Here is a 16,634-nt window from a genome sequence, read left to right as displayed (position 1 = left end):
CCCATGGGGTGAGATCTGCTTTCCAGCCACAAAGGAGAGTGGTCTCCTAAAGCTACTTCAGCTTTACAATCTGTTGCTGAGTGAATAAATGAACTTTGAGGCTCGCGAAGAAAGAATTTGGAAGACTGGGATACTTAAATATTAAATTTTTAGAAACAGGGTTAGCTAAATGAAAAGGTAAACACATTTTGAAATTAACACTGAGCAATTAAAGCACATAAAAATAACAGCATTTTAGCATGATCAAGGAGGTAGTGAATGGAAAAATGTTTTATTAGGATAAAGGAAGCTCAGCTAGCACATCGAGATCATCCCAATCTCCTTACCCAGCTTGCTTAACCCACTCCCTGTGTCCCAGATGGCCCTTCTCTCAGGCATCGAAAAGCATTTACATGGTTACCATGAACAAAAGTGTCCAATCACTCAGATGTGCCACAATCTGTGTTTCCAACATTTGGAGCAACTCAGTATCTTGGGAATGTCTGGGAGAACTAGTAACCAACACTCAATGGAGACACTGCTCTCCCCAGCAAGTTAGCTTCCCAATCATCTCAGCTGCTCTCCAGGGGCACCCAGGTCTCCCAAATCTGCCCCAACCGCAGTCACTGAGCAAGGCTGTGCCTACCTGGAGCACCCTCCAGTGCCTGGCTGGTACCCCCAGGCCAAGCCTGTAATTTTGAGTAGCTAACACCAGGTGGACCGCAGTGGCGTCTATAATCACATACAGGCCTATGACTGATACCCAGGTAAGGGCGGCAGAAAATAAGGAAACAACTAAACCAACTAAACAACTAAATCCAGTTGGTTACTTTTTTATTCTAAACATCAACAGAAATTAACTACAAGCCAAGATGCGTTTTTGAAGCAAAGCAAGCTGTGTGTTCTTTCTCTACTACTTATTAACAGTTACTACTTAACTAATCTGGGGTTACACATTCACTCTGTTTGTGTGCGTGTGTGTGTGTGCGTGCACATGCACGCTCTGCTGGGGGTGGGCAATGGTCCTAGGTGTCTCAGGTCAAGGGGGAGAAGTTATTTGGTTCCTCAAACTGGGCAGATACTGATTTCCAGCATAGGGGCCATGAATTTCAGACTTTCATTTAGAGGTACTATTGAGAGAAAACATCTGACATTTACAAAGCATGTCCAGTAAATGAATAAAATTAACTATGTATCGTTCCAACTATACGACATTCTGGAAAAGGCAAAACTATGGCAACAATAAAAAGATCAATGGTTGCCAGGGTTAGGGTGAAGGAGGGATGGATAGGTGGAGCATGGAGAATTTTTAGGGCAGTGAAACTACTCTGTGCAATACTGTAATGGTGGATATAAGTAATTATACATTTAGCCAAACTCATAGAATGTACACCACCAAGAGTGAACCCTAACATAAATTACAGGTTTTAGGTAATAATGATGTGTCAATGTAAGTTCATCAATTGTAACAAACGCATCACTTTGGTGGGGAGTGTAGGTGGCGGGCAGGCTGTGCATGTGTGGGGAAGGGGGTGCATAGGAACTCTGTACCTTCTGCTCAATTTTGCTGTGAACCTAAAACTTCTCTAAAAAATAAAGTCTATTCAAAATAAACAAAAGAAGCATAAAGAAAAAAATAAGTAAAATATAATAAAGAATTATTGAATATTTTGGTCCCTGCCATTGTTCTAAGTACTTTAAATACATTAACTCATTTATTCTTTGTAACAACCCTGCAAGGTTTGTTATGATTACTATTGTATAGTAACATAACATACATATTACACAGTAGCATATGTTATATAGTAACATATGTTATATAGCATAACAAATGTTATATAGTAACATAATGTTACTATAATGTTACTATTATCATTCCTGTTTTACAAATGAAGGAATCCAGGCAGAGAGAGATTAATTGACTTGCCCAGAGTAACACAGGAAACTCAAGACTCCACTGAAGATTCATTTCACATATCTCATGTCTTAGGCATACATCATATCTCTTTTTTAAGCTAGGAAATAATAGAGTATTTTTTCCTGGAGATTCCATCTATCTACAGGCAGGTGACATAATCACCGCTGTTAATAGTACAAGGGATTATTGCTCGTGATTTGTAGGTAGCCCCACACCCTGGGACATTTTCAGACCAGAGCCACAGCCCTAGAAAATTCTGCCTTATGCTCTGATTTTCCAAAATGTGTCCAAGTCTCTCTTGGTGAGAAACAGTTGTAACTTCACTTTAAAATAGCTCATCATAACAAATAATTGCATTCAGCTTTAAAAATTATTAGACCTGCAAATCTTCTATTAGGTTCATAAAACAGGTGTTTTCCATAGCCTCTCTCTAATATCATATACCCTGCACTTCAATGGTCAACCAGTAAGAATAGGAATATCTCTCTGACTCTGTTCCTCACACTCAGGAGATGTGAAACAATATGTCTCTTGCGCAAAACAAGTGTGGCTTTCAGAATCGTCCTGTGTTGGTTAGATAGCAGATATCTGCAGTCATACTCATGACAATACTACGTACAGGAGTCACGTTGGATGCCTTGCCCTGTTCTCCAATACATTAGTGCAGTGCCTGGCACTTAGGCCACCAGCAGTAATAGTTTGGGGGTGATTGGAGGATATAATAAAACAAAATAGAATGTTAATGGGTCTTTGTGGTGCTGTTTTACAACTAAGTGACGACTGCTTCACAGGTGACAAGTGATGGGTGTGTCACAGTGATACTAGCATCCTGGGTATGATATCCATAAATAAAAAGATAAAGATAAGCGTTTTCACCTTGTCTAATTTTAGAGGGGAAGATGAAACTGTATAGGATGTAATGCAGCTCATAGGAGCCAAGTGGTCTGAGAAGGCATAAAAGGCAGAGATAATAAAATAAACTTCACAGACTGCCCCTGGTCTGCCAGCACCGAGCTCCCAAGATTATTACTAATGGCAGCGAGCTGGGATGCCTTATAAGCAGCTGCAGGGACTGCAGGCCTCCTCTGTACAGAAGACTCTAATGCTCCCTTGCTCGTTGAGACAAAGTCACCAAATATGAAGCCCTCAAAGCTGCTCTTGACCTACTCTGTCAGTAATGCCAACAACCTCAGATGCTGAAATCAAAGTGGGACCCTCCCCTTCCCATCCCACTGCCCCCACTAGGGTACCCCTCAGCATTCTCTCTGAGATTCATGATGGGGCCAGAATTCCCCAGTGCCCCCTACTCTGTAGAAGTGGCAGCAGAGTTCTACTCTATTTAACCATGAGGTCACAGATAAGGCTCCGGAAATGCAGTTCCAGAAAACAGGAAGTAATCCTTGGCTAACGATTTCCCTGGCAGTCATCCTGAAAGTCCTCCCCTCAACCCATATGACTAATGGTATTCAAGTCACCTGGGGCAGGGGAGGTCAAAAATGCCTAGGATAAGGTTCCACTCAGGTCTGCCAGATCAAATCTCCCAAGGGTAAGGGCAGGACATTTCTAGTTTATTAAGCTCCCAGGTGATTATGATTTGTAAGCAGATGCTGAAACCACTGCTCTAAGACAGAGAAGGGGTAGAGAGAAGCAGAGAAGAGGGTAGAATGGCAGGGCATGGTGAAACCCAATGGCGTTGCACTGGTCATGACAGGGTTACAGCACAGGTTATCCACATCACCCTCCTCAGTCCCAAATGGCAATGACCCCATGGCAGCCAAGAAAAAGGCCTAATTTTTTAGACTGTCATTCTAATTATGTCATTCTAATGATACCACTGGACTGCCATTGGACCAATGGTGTCCCCCAACATCAGCCCCAACTTACTGCTCCAACCTCACAATTCTCCAGTCTATGCTTTTCCTTCTGCTGACCCCTGGGCCTAGAGTGTATGTCCCCTGACCCCTGTTCTCTGCTGATTGAAACCTTTCTCCTCCTTCCAGGGGAAGTTCAGATACCCTCTTGCTGATGCCCTTGGACAGGATGAGTGACTCCTACATGGAGATTGGTGCCATCTGCATACCACCTCGTATTATGATTACTTGTATACACATCTGTCACCTCCCCAACATGGAAGTGTGAGGGCCTCTCTGGATGATGTACTGATTCCACACATATTGTTCAAGTGCCTACTGGAAGTGGGGATATAGCAATGGGCAACACATATAGACATCTCTAGGTTCAAATGTCCCCCAGATCCTAGCCTGGTGCTCAAGAAACATCTGCTGAATCGCTCGAACAGCAGCAGAGGTGATTGACAGATGGAAAAACCCAGCAGCCTGCAGGCAAGAGCAGTGGCAGCAAAGGAAGCCAGGAGAGTGCATCTAGGGAGGGGGCTGGCCCTCCCACCCCTGCCATCCCAAGGACCAGACACCCAACCCCTCAGAGCCTCACCTGCTGCTGGTCACCACCTTTCCCCTTCCTGACTCTCACATACTCATTACTGTTTCCCATCCTGGACATGGGGAAAGGCTGGGCCAGCCCAGAGCTCGGCCCAAAGTCCAGCACAGCACCCTCCCGGCGGAGGCCTTGAGGCCACATACCTGAGCTCCAGGCAGCCCAGCTGCAAGGCCATGCCTTCGCTGACCTTGCTGGCATAGCGTTGCATGTAGTCGTTCCGGAGCTGGTGGGGAGAAATGCCAAGCATCAAACTTGCACCCTCATCACCGACCCCCCCGGCCCCTGTTTCCCTGAACAGAGGCCCCAGAAGATGAAGGGCCTGATTCTTCCTCCCTAAGCAACAGCTACCCACCCCACCACAAACAAACTTAGAGCAGGGATGGAGAGCATGAGGGAAGGGGTGCTTGTGCTTCCACAGGCCAAGGCTGTGAGGTTTTTGAGGTGCTTTTACAGGCATTCTCTCCCTGCTCCATAGGCAGGAAGTTCAGATTCCCCTCATCCCCCATTTTGGACAGAAGGAAACTGATTTTGCAAGGAGTCAGTAATTTATCGAAAGCCCTGTTGGTAAATAGTGATAAATGTCATGCACAGGTCAAGAAAAGTCTAGCTCAGTCTCTAGCAAACCAGGAGGGACGTAAGACCAGACAGAAGACAACAACGACCACTCCTGTTGACGCTGCACTTCGCTCTGCACCTGGTGCTGAGCTTGACACTCCACACACATTCTGTCCAGAAGTCAGAGATGCTCAGAACAGCTGCTGAGAGCTGGTTGTTAAGTTTTCAGAAGTTTTGTGAGCAAGTAGGTGTCCTACTGATAGCTTGAAATAGGCCACGGTCGGGGAGTATTTACACCATAGAAATTGGCAAGTCCCATAAAAAGGAATTAAATAATGGCATTCACAGCCACCTGGATGGAGTTGGAGACCAGTATTGTAAGTGAAAACTCCAAAATGGAAAACCAACTTCGTATGTTCTCACCCATAAGGGGGAGCTAACCATGATGATGCAAAGGCATAAGAATGATACAGTGGACTTTGGGGACTTGGGGGGAAGGGTGAGAGAGGGCTGAGGGATAAAAGACTACATATGGGGTACAGTGAACACTGCTTGGGTGATGAGTGCACCAACATTTCAGAAATCACCACTAATGAAATTACTCATGTAACCAGCACTACCTGTTGCTCCAAAAAACCTATTGAAATAAATAAATAGGCAAGTGCTACATGTCAGGGAAGTTTTGTTTGCAGAGCCAATTTACCAACCAATAATACCATCTGGTCTCTACAACAACCCTATAAAGTATTATTATTATGATTCCCATAATAATTTTATAGCAGAGGAGACAGCTTCATGCAGGTAAATGAGGTCCCCTGGGGCTCTCAGGTTAGTGAATGGCAGAGCTGGGTTAGTGGATGACAGTCTGCAGAGCTTTGCAGTAAGCACTGCAGGCTTCGTCCTGGACCTGCTCTTGCTGCTTCACTAGCCATCTCTTCTGGGCCAAAAGAAAAGTCCAAGAGGAGCTGGGAGCACACCGGGCAGTTTACTCAGTCATTAAATACTGAGAGAGAAGTGGGGTTGGAGCCGCTGACCACAGACCAAGAACCTTCTTCAAGAGAAGTTTCCTAGCTTGGGCCCTCCAGAATCTGGGCTTTATCTTTCCATTTCCCTAGGAGAGGATGGTTCATCCTTGGCATTTAGGGTGCAATGGGAGCCTCGGGCAGGAAGATAAAGTACTTTTTACCTGTTGGTAAAAATAGAGCAGTGTGGTCCTGTCCTCCTTCAGGCTCTCCATGAAGTCTTCCGGCAAGTAGCGGATTTGAAGGTCATACCTGCAATGGGACAGTCAGGCTCTGGTTGACACAGGGAAGCTGGAGCCTAAAGAAAAGAATGGGATCCCAAGGGCAGAAGCAACCCCATTGCAAAGGGAAGGGCTGCCCATGGGTCTCGTGGCCACCCATTCAGGGCTTTTCTCTTTCCCTCCTCTGTGGTTAGGCAAGAGACCATCAACAGGGAGGTGGCTGGCAGGTGATGTCGGAGCTGGCCCTGACTCTCCACCTTTCTCCCTTGTGGCAGCTGTTTCCCATAGGTTCACAGGCCAGCCCTGGACCTGGGCTTTCCATCCTCCCCACCCTTCTGTCCCTCTTTTCCTCTAGCACTGTCAGCACCCATTTAGGGTTACTTTTAGGTATCTTCTCTGGGATGGGGATAGTCTATGAGCCCAGATTAGCTTAGAAAATACATGCATTCGATGCTGGAGGAAGACTAAGCCTAGAACGCCACTCAGATTTGCTAGAACATTCTGAGGTAGGAGAGTGCTCTAAGGCAGGAACTCCCAGGGCCTCCCCATCCTAAGTTCCTCTCCTCCCCACTTTCAGAGCCCAGGAGTCCACTCCTACCTCCACTCGGCTTCCATGTGCAGACACTCATACTTGTCCTGCACCTCACCCACCGTCATCTGCGGGTGCAGCCAGTGGATCTCATCTGACTTCATGTGCTTCAGCCTCAGCCCATAGCACTCAGCCAGCTGGATGTTGGGCCCAATCCGCCCACTCAGCAGGATGGAGGTGATGATCTCCTGCAGAGAAGAGAGGGGCATGACTCAGGGGTGCCCTCCTCTGGGCTCCCACAATTCTCACATGGACCTGAAAAGTGTGATTCTCTAGGGTAGGATTCTGTCTTTATGTTCGATTTGTCTCTGATTCTCTAGCACTTAGGGAAAGATTTGTACACAATGGGCTCTACCTGATACATGAACAAATGGCTGAAATGAGACAGAGATGGAGGAACTGAGAGAGCAGAAGGGAGGAGAAAATGCAGAGAGGCAAAGAACACTGAAAATTTGCTTCTGCACCACATTATAACCTAACCAATCAATAATTACTGAATATCCACCATCTGAACAGCACCTTCTGAGTGGTTTGCAATTTAGCCAGCATTGCTGAGCTCCTGCACCAGGCACTGCTAGGGCCTTTGCAGACATGATTTCTTTGGCTCCACAACACAGGGAAGCAGGAGTTACCATCTCTGTGCGGCTGATGGAGACACTAATACAGGTCACACAAGCCATGAAATTAACTGGGATTTGGAATCCTGGGCCACTAGAATGAGGATTTCTACTAGGACAAGCTGATTCATGGAGTGCTGGGACTGGACAAGATAAGGACAAGATTCACTTGGAAGGATTAAGTGCCACAATCCCCACATGAGCAGGGTCACAAGAAATGAGTGCTGGCAAGAAACCAGGTGCCCTGTTGTTTCCGCCTTCTTGTTAACCAGAGGTTAATAGACTGCCTGCCTCCCAGCCTGATGCTGCAGCTTCCTGGCCTAGAGTCAGGGGTGGATAACAGGTGGGACCACCAGGCAGCTGCTTGGAAGTCCATCTGTAAGGTCCTGCCTGGTTCTGAAATCACTTTGGTGCCATTTTTTTTCTTGAGATGGCGTCTTGCTCTGTCACCCAGGCTGGAATACAGTGGTGCTATCACAGATCACTGCAACCTCCGCCTCCCAGGTTCAAGCCATTCTCCTGCCTTGGCCTCCTGAGTAGCTGGACTACAGGCATATACCACCATGCTTGAATAATTTTTTTATTTTTAATAGAGATGGAGTTTTATAATGTTGGCTAATCTCAAACTCCTGACCTCCACTGATCCGCCTGCCTTGGCCTCCCAAAATGCTGGGATTACAGGCGTGAGCACCACACCCAGACTTTGGTGCCATGTTAACTCAGGTTTCTCATGTAATTCCACAGAGTTGGTGAATTGAGCTCACTCCTGACAGAGCAGAGAGTACTCTGGGATATAAATTTAAAAACCTGAAGGCACTGATCTATCTCTGTTGGATATGTCTGCAATGTGCATGCCACCAAGCCTAAATCAGCCTAAAGACTGAATAATGCATAACAGGTTGCTGTCAGACCAAAAAGGGTGGGGGGGATTGATTATTTAGATTTTACATTTTTTTAACATGCCTCCCAAGACAGTTTCTAATTTAGTAAATCAACTGTAATCAGTTTTTTAATTGGAATGAAAAGAAGGAGGCATACTATTTTTCTCAGAAGGAAATCAATTTCTTTCTCTCTCCATGAGGAAAATATCATGCTAATACTTAGAAAATCCTGGTTTGAAGGAATGCCCAGTTATTTGCCTTCCGGGACACCCACGTGTCTTGGGCCAGCTGCCTCTTGCTAGCCCTTCTGGACTCAGGGAGTTGTGAGCTGGAAGACCCTCAACCTGAAAAATCCCTTCCTTATTAGGAAAGAAAATGCATGCCACAGAAGGTGATGACTGCTCTGTGAACTAGATGGGGAAACTGAGGCATGGAATGCACTTGTGAGCAGTTGTAACTAACTAGTACAGCAATCAGAATTGAGGCCTTGGATGGGGAAGAAGACTGGGACCAGTGGCACTCCTACAGGGAGAGGTACATCTGGGTGGGAGAGGAGTTCAAGTCTGTGAAGGCAACCATTTTGTCATCCTCTCTACCCATTTCTCCTGTCCCCGACCTTCTGCCCTGCTCTGTCCACTGTCATCCTGTCATATTACCCAGAGCCCGCACATTACTCCCAAGTCCCTCCTGGAGCCCCTACCTCTGGTGCTTTTAAACCTAGAGTCCTCTCCTGCTCCAGCTGAAACCTACTTGGCTAATATCTAATTTCCTCAGGGCTAGGACCCCTATGCTGTTTATTATCAAAAATCTCAAACATATACAAAGTAAACAGAAGAGTATAATAACCCCCCATGTACACATCACCCAGCCTCAACAAATTACGAACCTTCTGCCTTCTTGCTTCATCGATATCACCACCCACTCCCCAACTGTGACTTTTTTACAATTTTTCTAATATAAAATTTATATACATTAAAATGCATAAATTGTAGCTATACAATTTTGACGCATGAATACAACTGTGTAACCCACATACAAATTAAGGTATAGAATTTTCCAGATCCCCAGAAAACTCCCCCATATCCCTTCTCAGTCCACCCTCATGGCCCACTCCCTCCCACCTCTCCAGGCACTTACCTTACCCCCACCACTTTCAACTGGTTTTGCCTGTTCTAGAGCTTCATATAAATGGAATCATTTAGCATACACTTTTTTGTGTCTGTCTTTTTTTACTCAGCATGATATCTGAGATCCATCATGTTGTTGTATATATCAGTAATTAATTCCTATTTATTGATCAGTAATGTTCTACTTTGTAAAGGAATCACAATATGTTGATTCAGTCCTTTGCTTCTGGATACATGGACTATTTCTACTATATGAATTAAACTACTATATGAGCCTTAATGTACAAGTATTTCTGTGAATGTATGTTGTCATTTTCTGTGGATAAATGCCTAGAGGAGGAATTACTGGATCAAAGATAGATGCATGTCTGACTATAACTGTCAGGATTATTTCATTTTATATTACTCTTGTGACATGACACTTCCATTACACTACATCTTCACTGACATCTGGTGTTGTCAGTCTTTTTAATATTAGCCATCTCAGTGGGTGTGTAGTGTCTCATTGTGCTTTTAATTTGCATCTCTCTGATGACTAATGATACTGAACATGTTGTCATGTGTTTATAGGCCATTCATATACCTTCCTTTGTAAATTGGTTGTTTGAATCGTTTTCCCATTTTTTCTGTTGTGTTTTCCTTCGTAGGAGGGTTGTAGGAGACTTTTATACATTCCAGATAAAAGCATTTTATATGCTGTATTTTATGAACATTTTCTCCAGGTCTGTAGTGAGCCTATTCTGCATTGCCCAATTAATGTCTTTCGATAGAGTCTAACTTCTCAAAATTTTCTTTCCTGATTAGTGCTTTCTGTATCCTAAGAAATATTTGCCTGCCTCCAGGTCATGAAAATATTCTATGTTTTCTTTTATAAGCTTCATAGTTTTAACTTTTAGTTTTGTGATCTATCATGAATTAATTTTTGTATATGGTATTCATTTTCAAAAATATTGATCTATGGCTGTTCAGCATTCATTGTTGACTATTCTTTCCCAAATGAATTACTTCTGTCAGGAATCATTTGGCCATCTAGGTTTAGGTCTATTTCTGAACTCTCATTTCTTTTCTATTGATCTTTGTCTATACTGTACCAATATCAACCACACTGCCTGCATTACTATAGCTTTACATAAGATCTTGAAGCCAAATAGGGTTAAATCTTCTATTGTTCCCCATTCCCCAGATTATTGGGCTAGGTCTTTGCATGTCCACGTAAATTTTAGAATCAGCTGGCCACTTTCTTTTTAAAAAGTCTGCTGCATTATGAATGGGATTGTGTTAAATCTATAGCTTAAGAGAACTGGCATTTTTTTTTTAGTGTTTAATTTTTTTATAGAGTTTGGGTCTTGCTATGTTAACCAGGCTGGTCTTGAATTCTTGGCATTCAAGTGATCTTCCCACTTTGGCATCACAAAGTGTTGGGATTACAGACATGAGCCACTGCACCTGTCCAGAACTGGCATCTTAACAGCATTGATTCCTCTAATCCATGAACATGGTATATCTCTCTATTTATTTGGATCTTTTTCAGTTTCTCTTAGTAATGTTGTATCATTTCCAACATATAGGTTGTGCCAGTCTCTTGTTAAATTTATTCCTAATTAATTTATAAATTTAAAAAATTTGCTTCTATAAATTATTTCTAAAAATTAATGTTTTATTTTGGGACTTACTGTCTCCATGATTTTCTGCTAACCTTCTCGTTGCTCTGGCAATCCCAGATTATATCCTCTGGTACTTTCAGTTACTAAAGCTGCAGATTTTTGCCCCTGGAACCCTCTTCCAGACTGGAAGTTTCTCTCAGGCAAAAAGGCACAAACTTGCAGATCTCATTCATCACAGATTAGCTCTCAAGAGCAGATTTCCTTTTAGTTTGTGCTTGCTACTTCCACTCACCAGTGCCTGCAGAGAGTTCACTTTTAAATTCTGCCCAGATTTCATCATTGTTATCTGGAGAAACAGTAGTCAAGCCAAGCTATCCCATCATTTTTGAAATCTTTGTGTTATTTTATTAACAAATCTGTGTTCTCTGCAAGTAGGAGAGGGTTGGGGAGCAGAGATCATCTTTGAGTCATGGACAACTGAAATGCAGACTAGCAATAGCCAGGAGCACAAGCCCTGGTGCCAGAATGCAGCAATGCCTCTCTGCTCACCACCAGCACCCAGCTGGATGTTCTTGGGTACATACTGAAGTTCTCTGGATTCAGTTTTTTTCATCCAGGATATGGACAAAATAATAGTATCAATTTGGAATGGTTTTTTTGAGGATTAAATTAGATAAAACTCCATAGAATGATGCTTGGCCCAAGGTAAATACTCAAAACAAACAAACAAAAAACCAAACCAAAAAACAGCCCTCCCCACCTGCAAACAACAAAGTATTAGCCTTATTTTGACATAGCAGTCTCTTACACAGTCTAGTGCTCTGTAAACCAGATTGGGAAAACAAAGCAGAATTCATTCTATTTTTTCTCTTTCTTTACCTTTCTACCTTCTTTTCTTTTTCCTTCCTTTGGAGGTGGTGGGTCAGGGGTCAAAGGAGTTGATCCAGGAGAGATGGTTGGAGTGATTAGGAGATTGGTTACAGACAGGGAGTGAGCAAAGAAGTAAATGTATTGAGGATAATTGGAAACACTTATGGAGAAGGGGAGGCTACAGAGACTAGCAAACCTATTTCATCACTTTCGAAATCTTTGGAGGTGAGGGATTGGAATTGGAAGTATTGGGGTGACTCATGGTTTGACAGGTAGAAAAATAGACACACACACACACACACACACACACACACAGAGAGAGAGAGAGAGAGATTGATTGAGCTTCATGTATGGAAAGGACTTAGAAGCAATGACACCCCATAGTGAATAGTGACTGCACACCCAGTACCAAGTTGTAGTTTTCAAAAATCCTTCTCCACTTAAAGAATCCAAAGCTCCTTGCAGAAAAGGCTGATTCCAGGGATAGGGGAAAAAGTACAAGATGAGCCTAGAATGCTATTTTGTGCCATATAAAAACAAAGTGTTTTGAGACCATTGAAGACACATAACAACAAATCAGGATTAGCCTGAAGGGGCTCACACAGGCCACATCTAAGATAACTTAAGTATTAAAATATGTAATAGGAATGAGTTACATCCTGCCAAATAAAAGAGAATCTAAGACAGATAAATAACTGGGGGAGAAGAAAATATTCTTCCTTGTGTAGAATGCCAGGTAATAAATGTAGAAGAAAGGATAGAAATAGAAAGCCACCATTTGGCAACAAACTCAGTGTTGCTTGATTCCGGCAGGATTCATCAATGGGCGATGAAGCTGGAGGGTGGAGGTTTGATATTGACATGGTCTCAGTGCATTTAGCCTCAGAATGTACTAATCAAATACACAGAAAAACCTGGCCAACACAAACACCCAGATCATCATGGTTTACATCCCCTGTAGTGGAACAGGTAAGCACAGCGAGCTTCCTGCCTCAATGCACCAAGAAGAGTGCAGCAAGGTTGCTGAGATCTTCCTGCCATGAGTCTGTGGCCTGATGGAGTCAGGAGGCCAGAGACCCAGGACAAGGAGTCTCCTGAGGGTCCTGTAGAACAAGGCCTGGATTTGGATGAGGAACTCTCCCAGGTTGGAGGAGACTAAAGAGATATGATAGCTAAGTGCAATGTGTGCTCCTGGATCAGACAGGAAAAACAGATGCTGCTGGGACAGTTGGTGAAAGCTGGATGGCATCTATGGTGTGGATGGGAGTGTTATAGCAATGCTGACTTTCTGATTTAGATGCATGCAGCACATCTTCTGTAGGAGAGTGTCCCTATCTGGGGAGATAAACTCTGGAGCATTCTGGTGATGGGGCAGCAATGCTGCAACTTGTTCTCCAATAGTTCAGAAAAAAGAATCATGATAATAGGCATATTTGTGTATGTGTAGGCATGTATGCCTGCTTAGGAAGAGATACAGCTGGTAATACAGAAAATAATAAATTTAAACCACTGAGCTTTCTGGGAGAAAGCTATATGGGAGTCCTTAGCCCGTTTTTCTTTTCCCCAACTTTTTAAAACGTTTGAAATAATTTCAGAATAAAAACAGAGAAGAGACTCTGGTAAGGGAGATTCCCAGTCACATAAGAAGTAAAGGTGCTGTATTAATGGGTTGAATAAGATTTGTATCAGGCCAGATATGGCCTTGCAGCTTCTCCCTGACCCATAGTCCCTGAGCCGGGTCAGACTGAATCCAGCTGATGTTTCTAGTTGAAACTCTCCAGGACACTGTCTGCACAAGTTTTTTTTCAGATTTCCTTCTAAGAAGCAATCAATTTCTGTTGTAGACATGGTAGGGAAAGGTTAACTCGAGGTCTTTGGGGTTCAAATTATTAAGAGACTCTTCACCCAACTAACTTCGTAGGAAGATAGATTTCAGCTTCAGGTGAGGAAGACCTTGAGAGCTTTCTAAGCATGCAATGCACTATTTGGGAGGTGCCTGGTGATGGGCAGATTCTTAGCAGTGGTGCATTCTTTCCTGGGGGGCAAACCTGAAATTCTCGGGGAGAGGGAGCTTTATCAGATGGCACTGCACTTGCCACCAATGTTACCGCTGCTGGTTACTGATGATGTATCGTAAAGAATTTGATGAGTCTTTCTCCTTGGTCCTGCAGAGGGGGTGTTTAAACCCTTGGAGCTTTCCAGAGTTAGGATGGACTATGTTATTCACTGTGGGTTCATCACACCTGAATCTGGGCTAATGAGGTGACTCATGGTGGGTCCCTGCTAGTCTCAGGATGGGGGCTGCAATGCTAGAAAGACCAACTGGGTGATTAGAGGGTTGAAACTTTGAGCAATATGGTATCAGCCTGACCCCCAGGGAGGGCAGGGGAGCTGGAGATTGAGTCCAATTATGTGGCCAATGATTCAATCAACCAATCAGTCAATCAATTATGCCTGTATAATAGTCCTTAATACATTTCTGGACATCAGAGCTCAGGTGAGCTTCCTGGTTGGTGATGCCTATTGTATTGGTGTGTCTGGAGAGTAAAGCCTTCTGAGGACATCAAAGCTTCCTGTTTAGGGTCCCTCAGACCTGTCCTCTATGTTTCTTCATTTGGCTGGCTTACTTTATACAATAAAACTGTAAGGATAGCACTTTCCTGCATTCTATGAGTTGTTTTAGGAAACTGTTGAACCTGCTGGGATAGTGGAAACCCCCAAATTTGTAACCAGGTGGTCAGAAGTGTGAATGGCCTAGGAATCCTGGAGCTTGCAATGGGGGTGTGAGGGGAGGGGGTCTTCTGGAGGATGCACCCTCAGCCTATAAAGTCTGAGCTAACTCCACAAGTGCACTGTGGCAGGACTGCATTGCAAAGTGTGCCAATCATTTAGGCACACAGATGGTGGGGGAAACAAGGTTTTCGATCATGAGTGACTCAGAAAGAACTCTAACTTTGGAGTCAAGCAAATGAGGGTGAACCCAACTCTGACATGCACTTCCAACAGATGACAAGCTCCCTGAACCACAGTCCCCTCCCTGCAGCCCTCCAGCCTCATGTCAAGCTGCAGAACGGTGGCTTCATTCAAATAATCAGCAACTGTCTATGATACACTTGCGACGCAAAGCAGAGCTAGGGGTTCTTGTGTACATGCACAGGCCCTTGCTTCAAGGAGCTTCTCACATTTAGTAGGTAGGAGGAAAGGCATGGTATGAATTCAGGGTGGTGGCCAGGTTGGGGTAACAGAAGGCTGAGTGCTGATGTTTGAAATGCTGTCACCTGCACTGGCTCTTGCACGAGCCCTGTCTTCCTCAGCATGAATCCTCTTCTCTAGTATTCTAACATGCACACAGCTTCTCAAGCAAACAGTGGGGGGAGCAAGATCAGCACTCCATCCAGAGCTCCTCAACCATCACCACTGAGATAACATTTCTTTTTCTATTAATTAAGCACTTTTAAAAAATGACAGTATACAATGCTTATCTACCCACTAAACTGCCATATGTACCATGATTTTTAAAAATTGTCTTAATTGTATCAGTTGCTATTTAGGTAAGCCCAGGACTCTTTTTTTTTTTTTTTTTTTGCTACAGGAAGACCTTTGCTTCTTCCCATAGGAGGGTTTCCAGGCTCTCAGAGTGCCCACGGCTTGCAGCCTGATATATTAAGAGCCTTTGAATGCTTTCTTGCAAACATTGAAACTTCTATAGCCGTTCTTCCTGCTTGGCTAACACTGATTTAGTTGTTTTATCAAATAGTGTAAAGACTCCAAACTACCTTTACCTCTCTCCCTATTCTCTGGCCTTTTCCCCTATAGATCAGAAACAAAGAAGGAATGGGACTAGATGGCTTGTCTCTGTGTCCTGGATAATCTACTTTCAAAGACAAAAAGGTCATTGAAGGAATTAATTACTTACTTCACTTTCCTTCTGTCAGAGTTCATCCATTTTATAACTTCTTCGGTAATCTCTATTGTCTCACTATTTTCTCAGGCTCACCTATTTCTAATAAAACACCTAGCCTTTTTTTTTTTTTTTTTTTTCTTAATAAGCTTATTAAACATGTTTGATGTTAGTGGCTGGGTTTCAGAAACAACCTGACAGCTGAGTCCCCCACTGTCCTCCACCAGGATTGCTCTCAAAGAGCGGCCCTTGCCTAAGGTTACACCCTTCCTGGGGGCCGTCCATATCCAGGGACTGGTCAATACAAGGTCATAATACTCTCTCATCCTGATTTGGGATAGCTCTTCTGGGCTCCAGGGCTCCATGTGGAATGGGCTGAGGCCTTTGCTGTGGCTGTATCCCAGGCCAACTTCTCTCTCTGCCCTGTCCTGCTTTCTTCTCTCCCACTAGCTGTATGCCTTGAGAGCTCCTGTCAACATGCTTCCTCCATGCAAGCCTCCCAGCCAGGTCTGCTTCCCAGGAACTCAACTGAGGCAGTGGCTTGCAAACTGCTTCCCAGGCTTAACTCAAGTCACCCTCCTTACCCTTTACAAAATATTCTTTTTTTGTTTTAGTAAGATGGCTACATTTAACATTTTAATAAATAAACTTCAGCTTTTCTTCAGAAAAGTCTTAGGCCAGGTATGGTTACTCACACTTTGGGAGGCCGAGTCAGGCAGATCACTTCAGGTCAGGAGTTCCAGACTAGCCTGTCCAACGTGGTGAAACCCCATCTCTACTAAAAATACAGAAAGTAGCCTGGCATGGTGGTTCGCGCCTGTAATCCTAGCTACGTGGGAGGCTGAGGCAGGAGAATCACTTGAACCCAGGAGGTGGAGGTTGCAGGGAGCCAA

General features: G+C 44.0%; 1 protein-coding gene across 1 annotated transcript in view; it reads right to left on the bottom strand.

Moving 5' to 3' along the window:
• Nucleotides 1-16,634, bottom strand: part of PTK2B (protein tyrosine kinase 2 beta) — a 134,990-nt gene that overhangs the window by 33,424 nt on the left and 84,932 nt on the right. The window contains exons 4-6 of the mRNA XM_012435144.2: nucleotides 6,751-6,929; nucleotides 6,096-6,183; nucleotides 4,498-4,577 (exon numbers count right to left, since the gene is read on the bottom strand). Of these exons, the coding sequence (XP_012290567.1) occupies nucleotides 4,498-4,577; nucleotides 6,096-6,183; nucleotides 6,751-6,929 (347 nt within the window). The remainder of the gene's footprint in view (nucleotides 1-4,497; nucleotides 4,578-6,095; nucleotides 6,184-6,750; nucleotides 6,930-16,634) is intronic.

Source organism: Aotus nancymaae, unplaced genomic scaffold (genome assembly GCF_030222135.1).
Source record: "Aotus nancymaae isolate 86718 unplaced genomic scaffold, 86718_ANA_hifiasm-v0.15.2.pri h1tg000079l, whole genome shotgun sequence".
Lineage (NCBI taxonomy): Eukaryota > Metazoa > Chordata > Mammalia > Primates > Aotidae > Aotus > Aotus nancymaae.
This window is presented reverse-complemented; position numbering and strand designations above follow the sequence as displayed.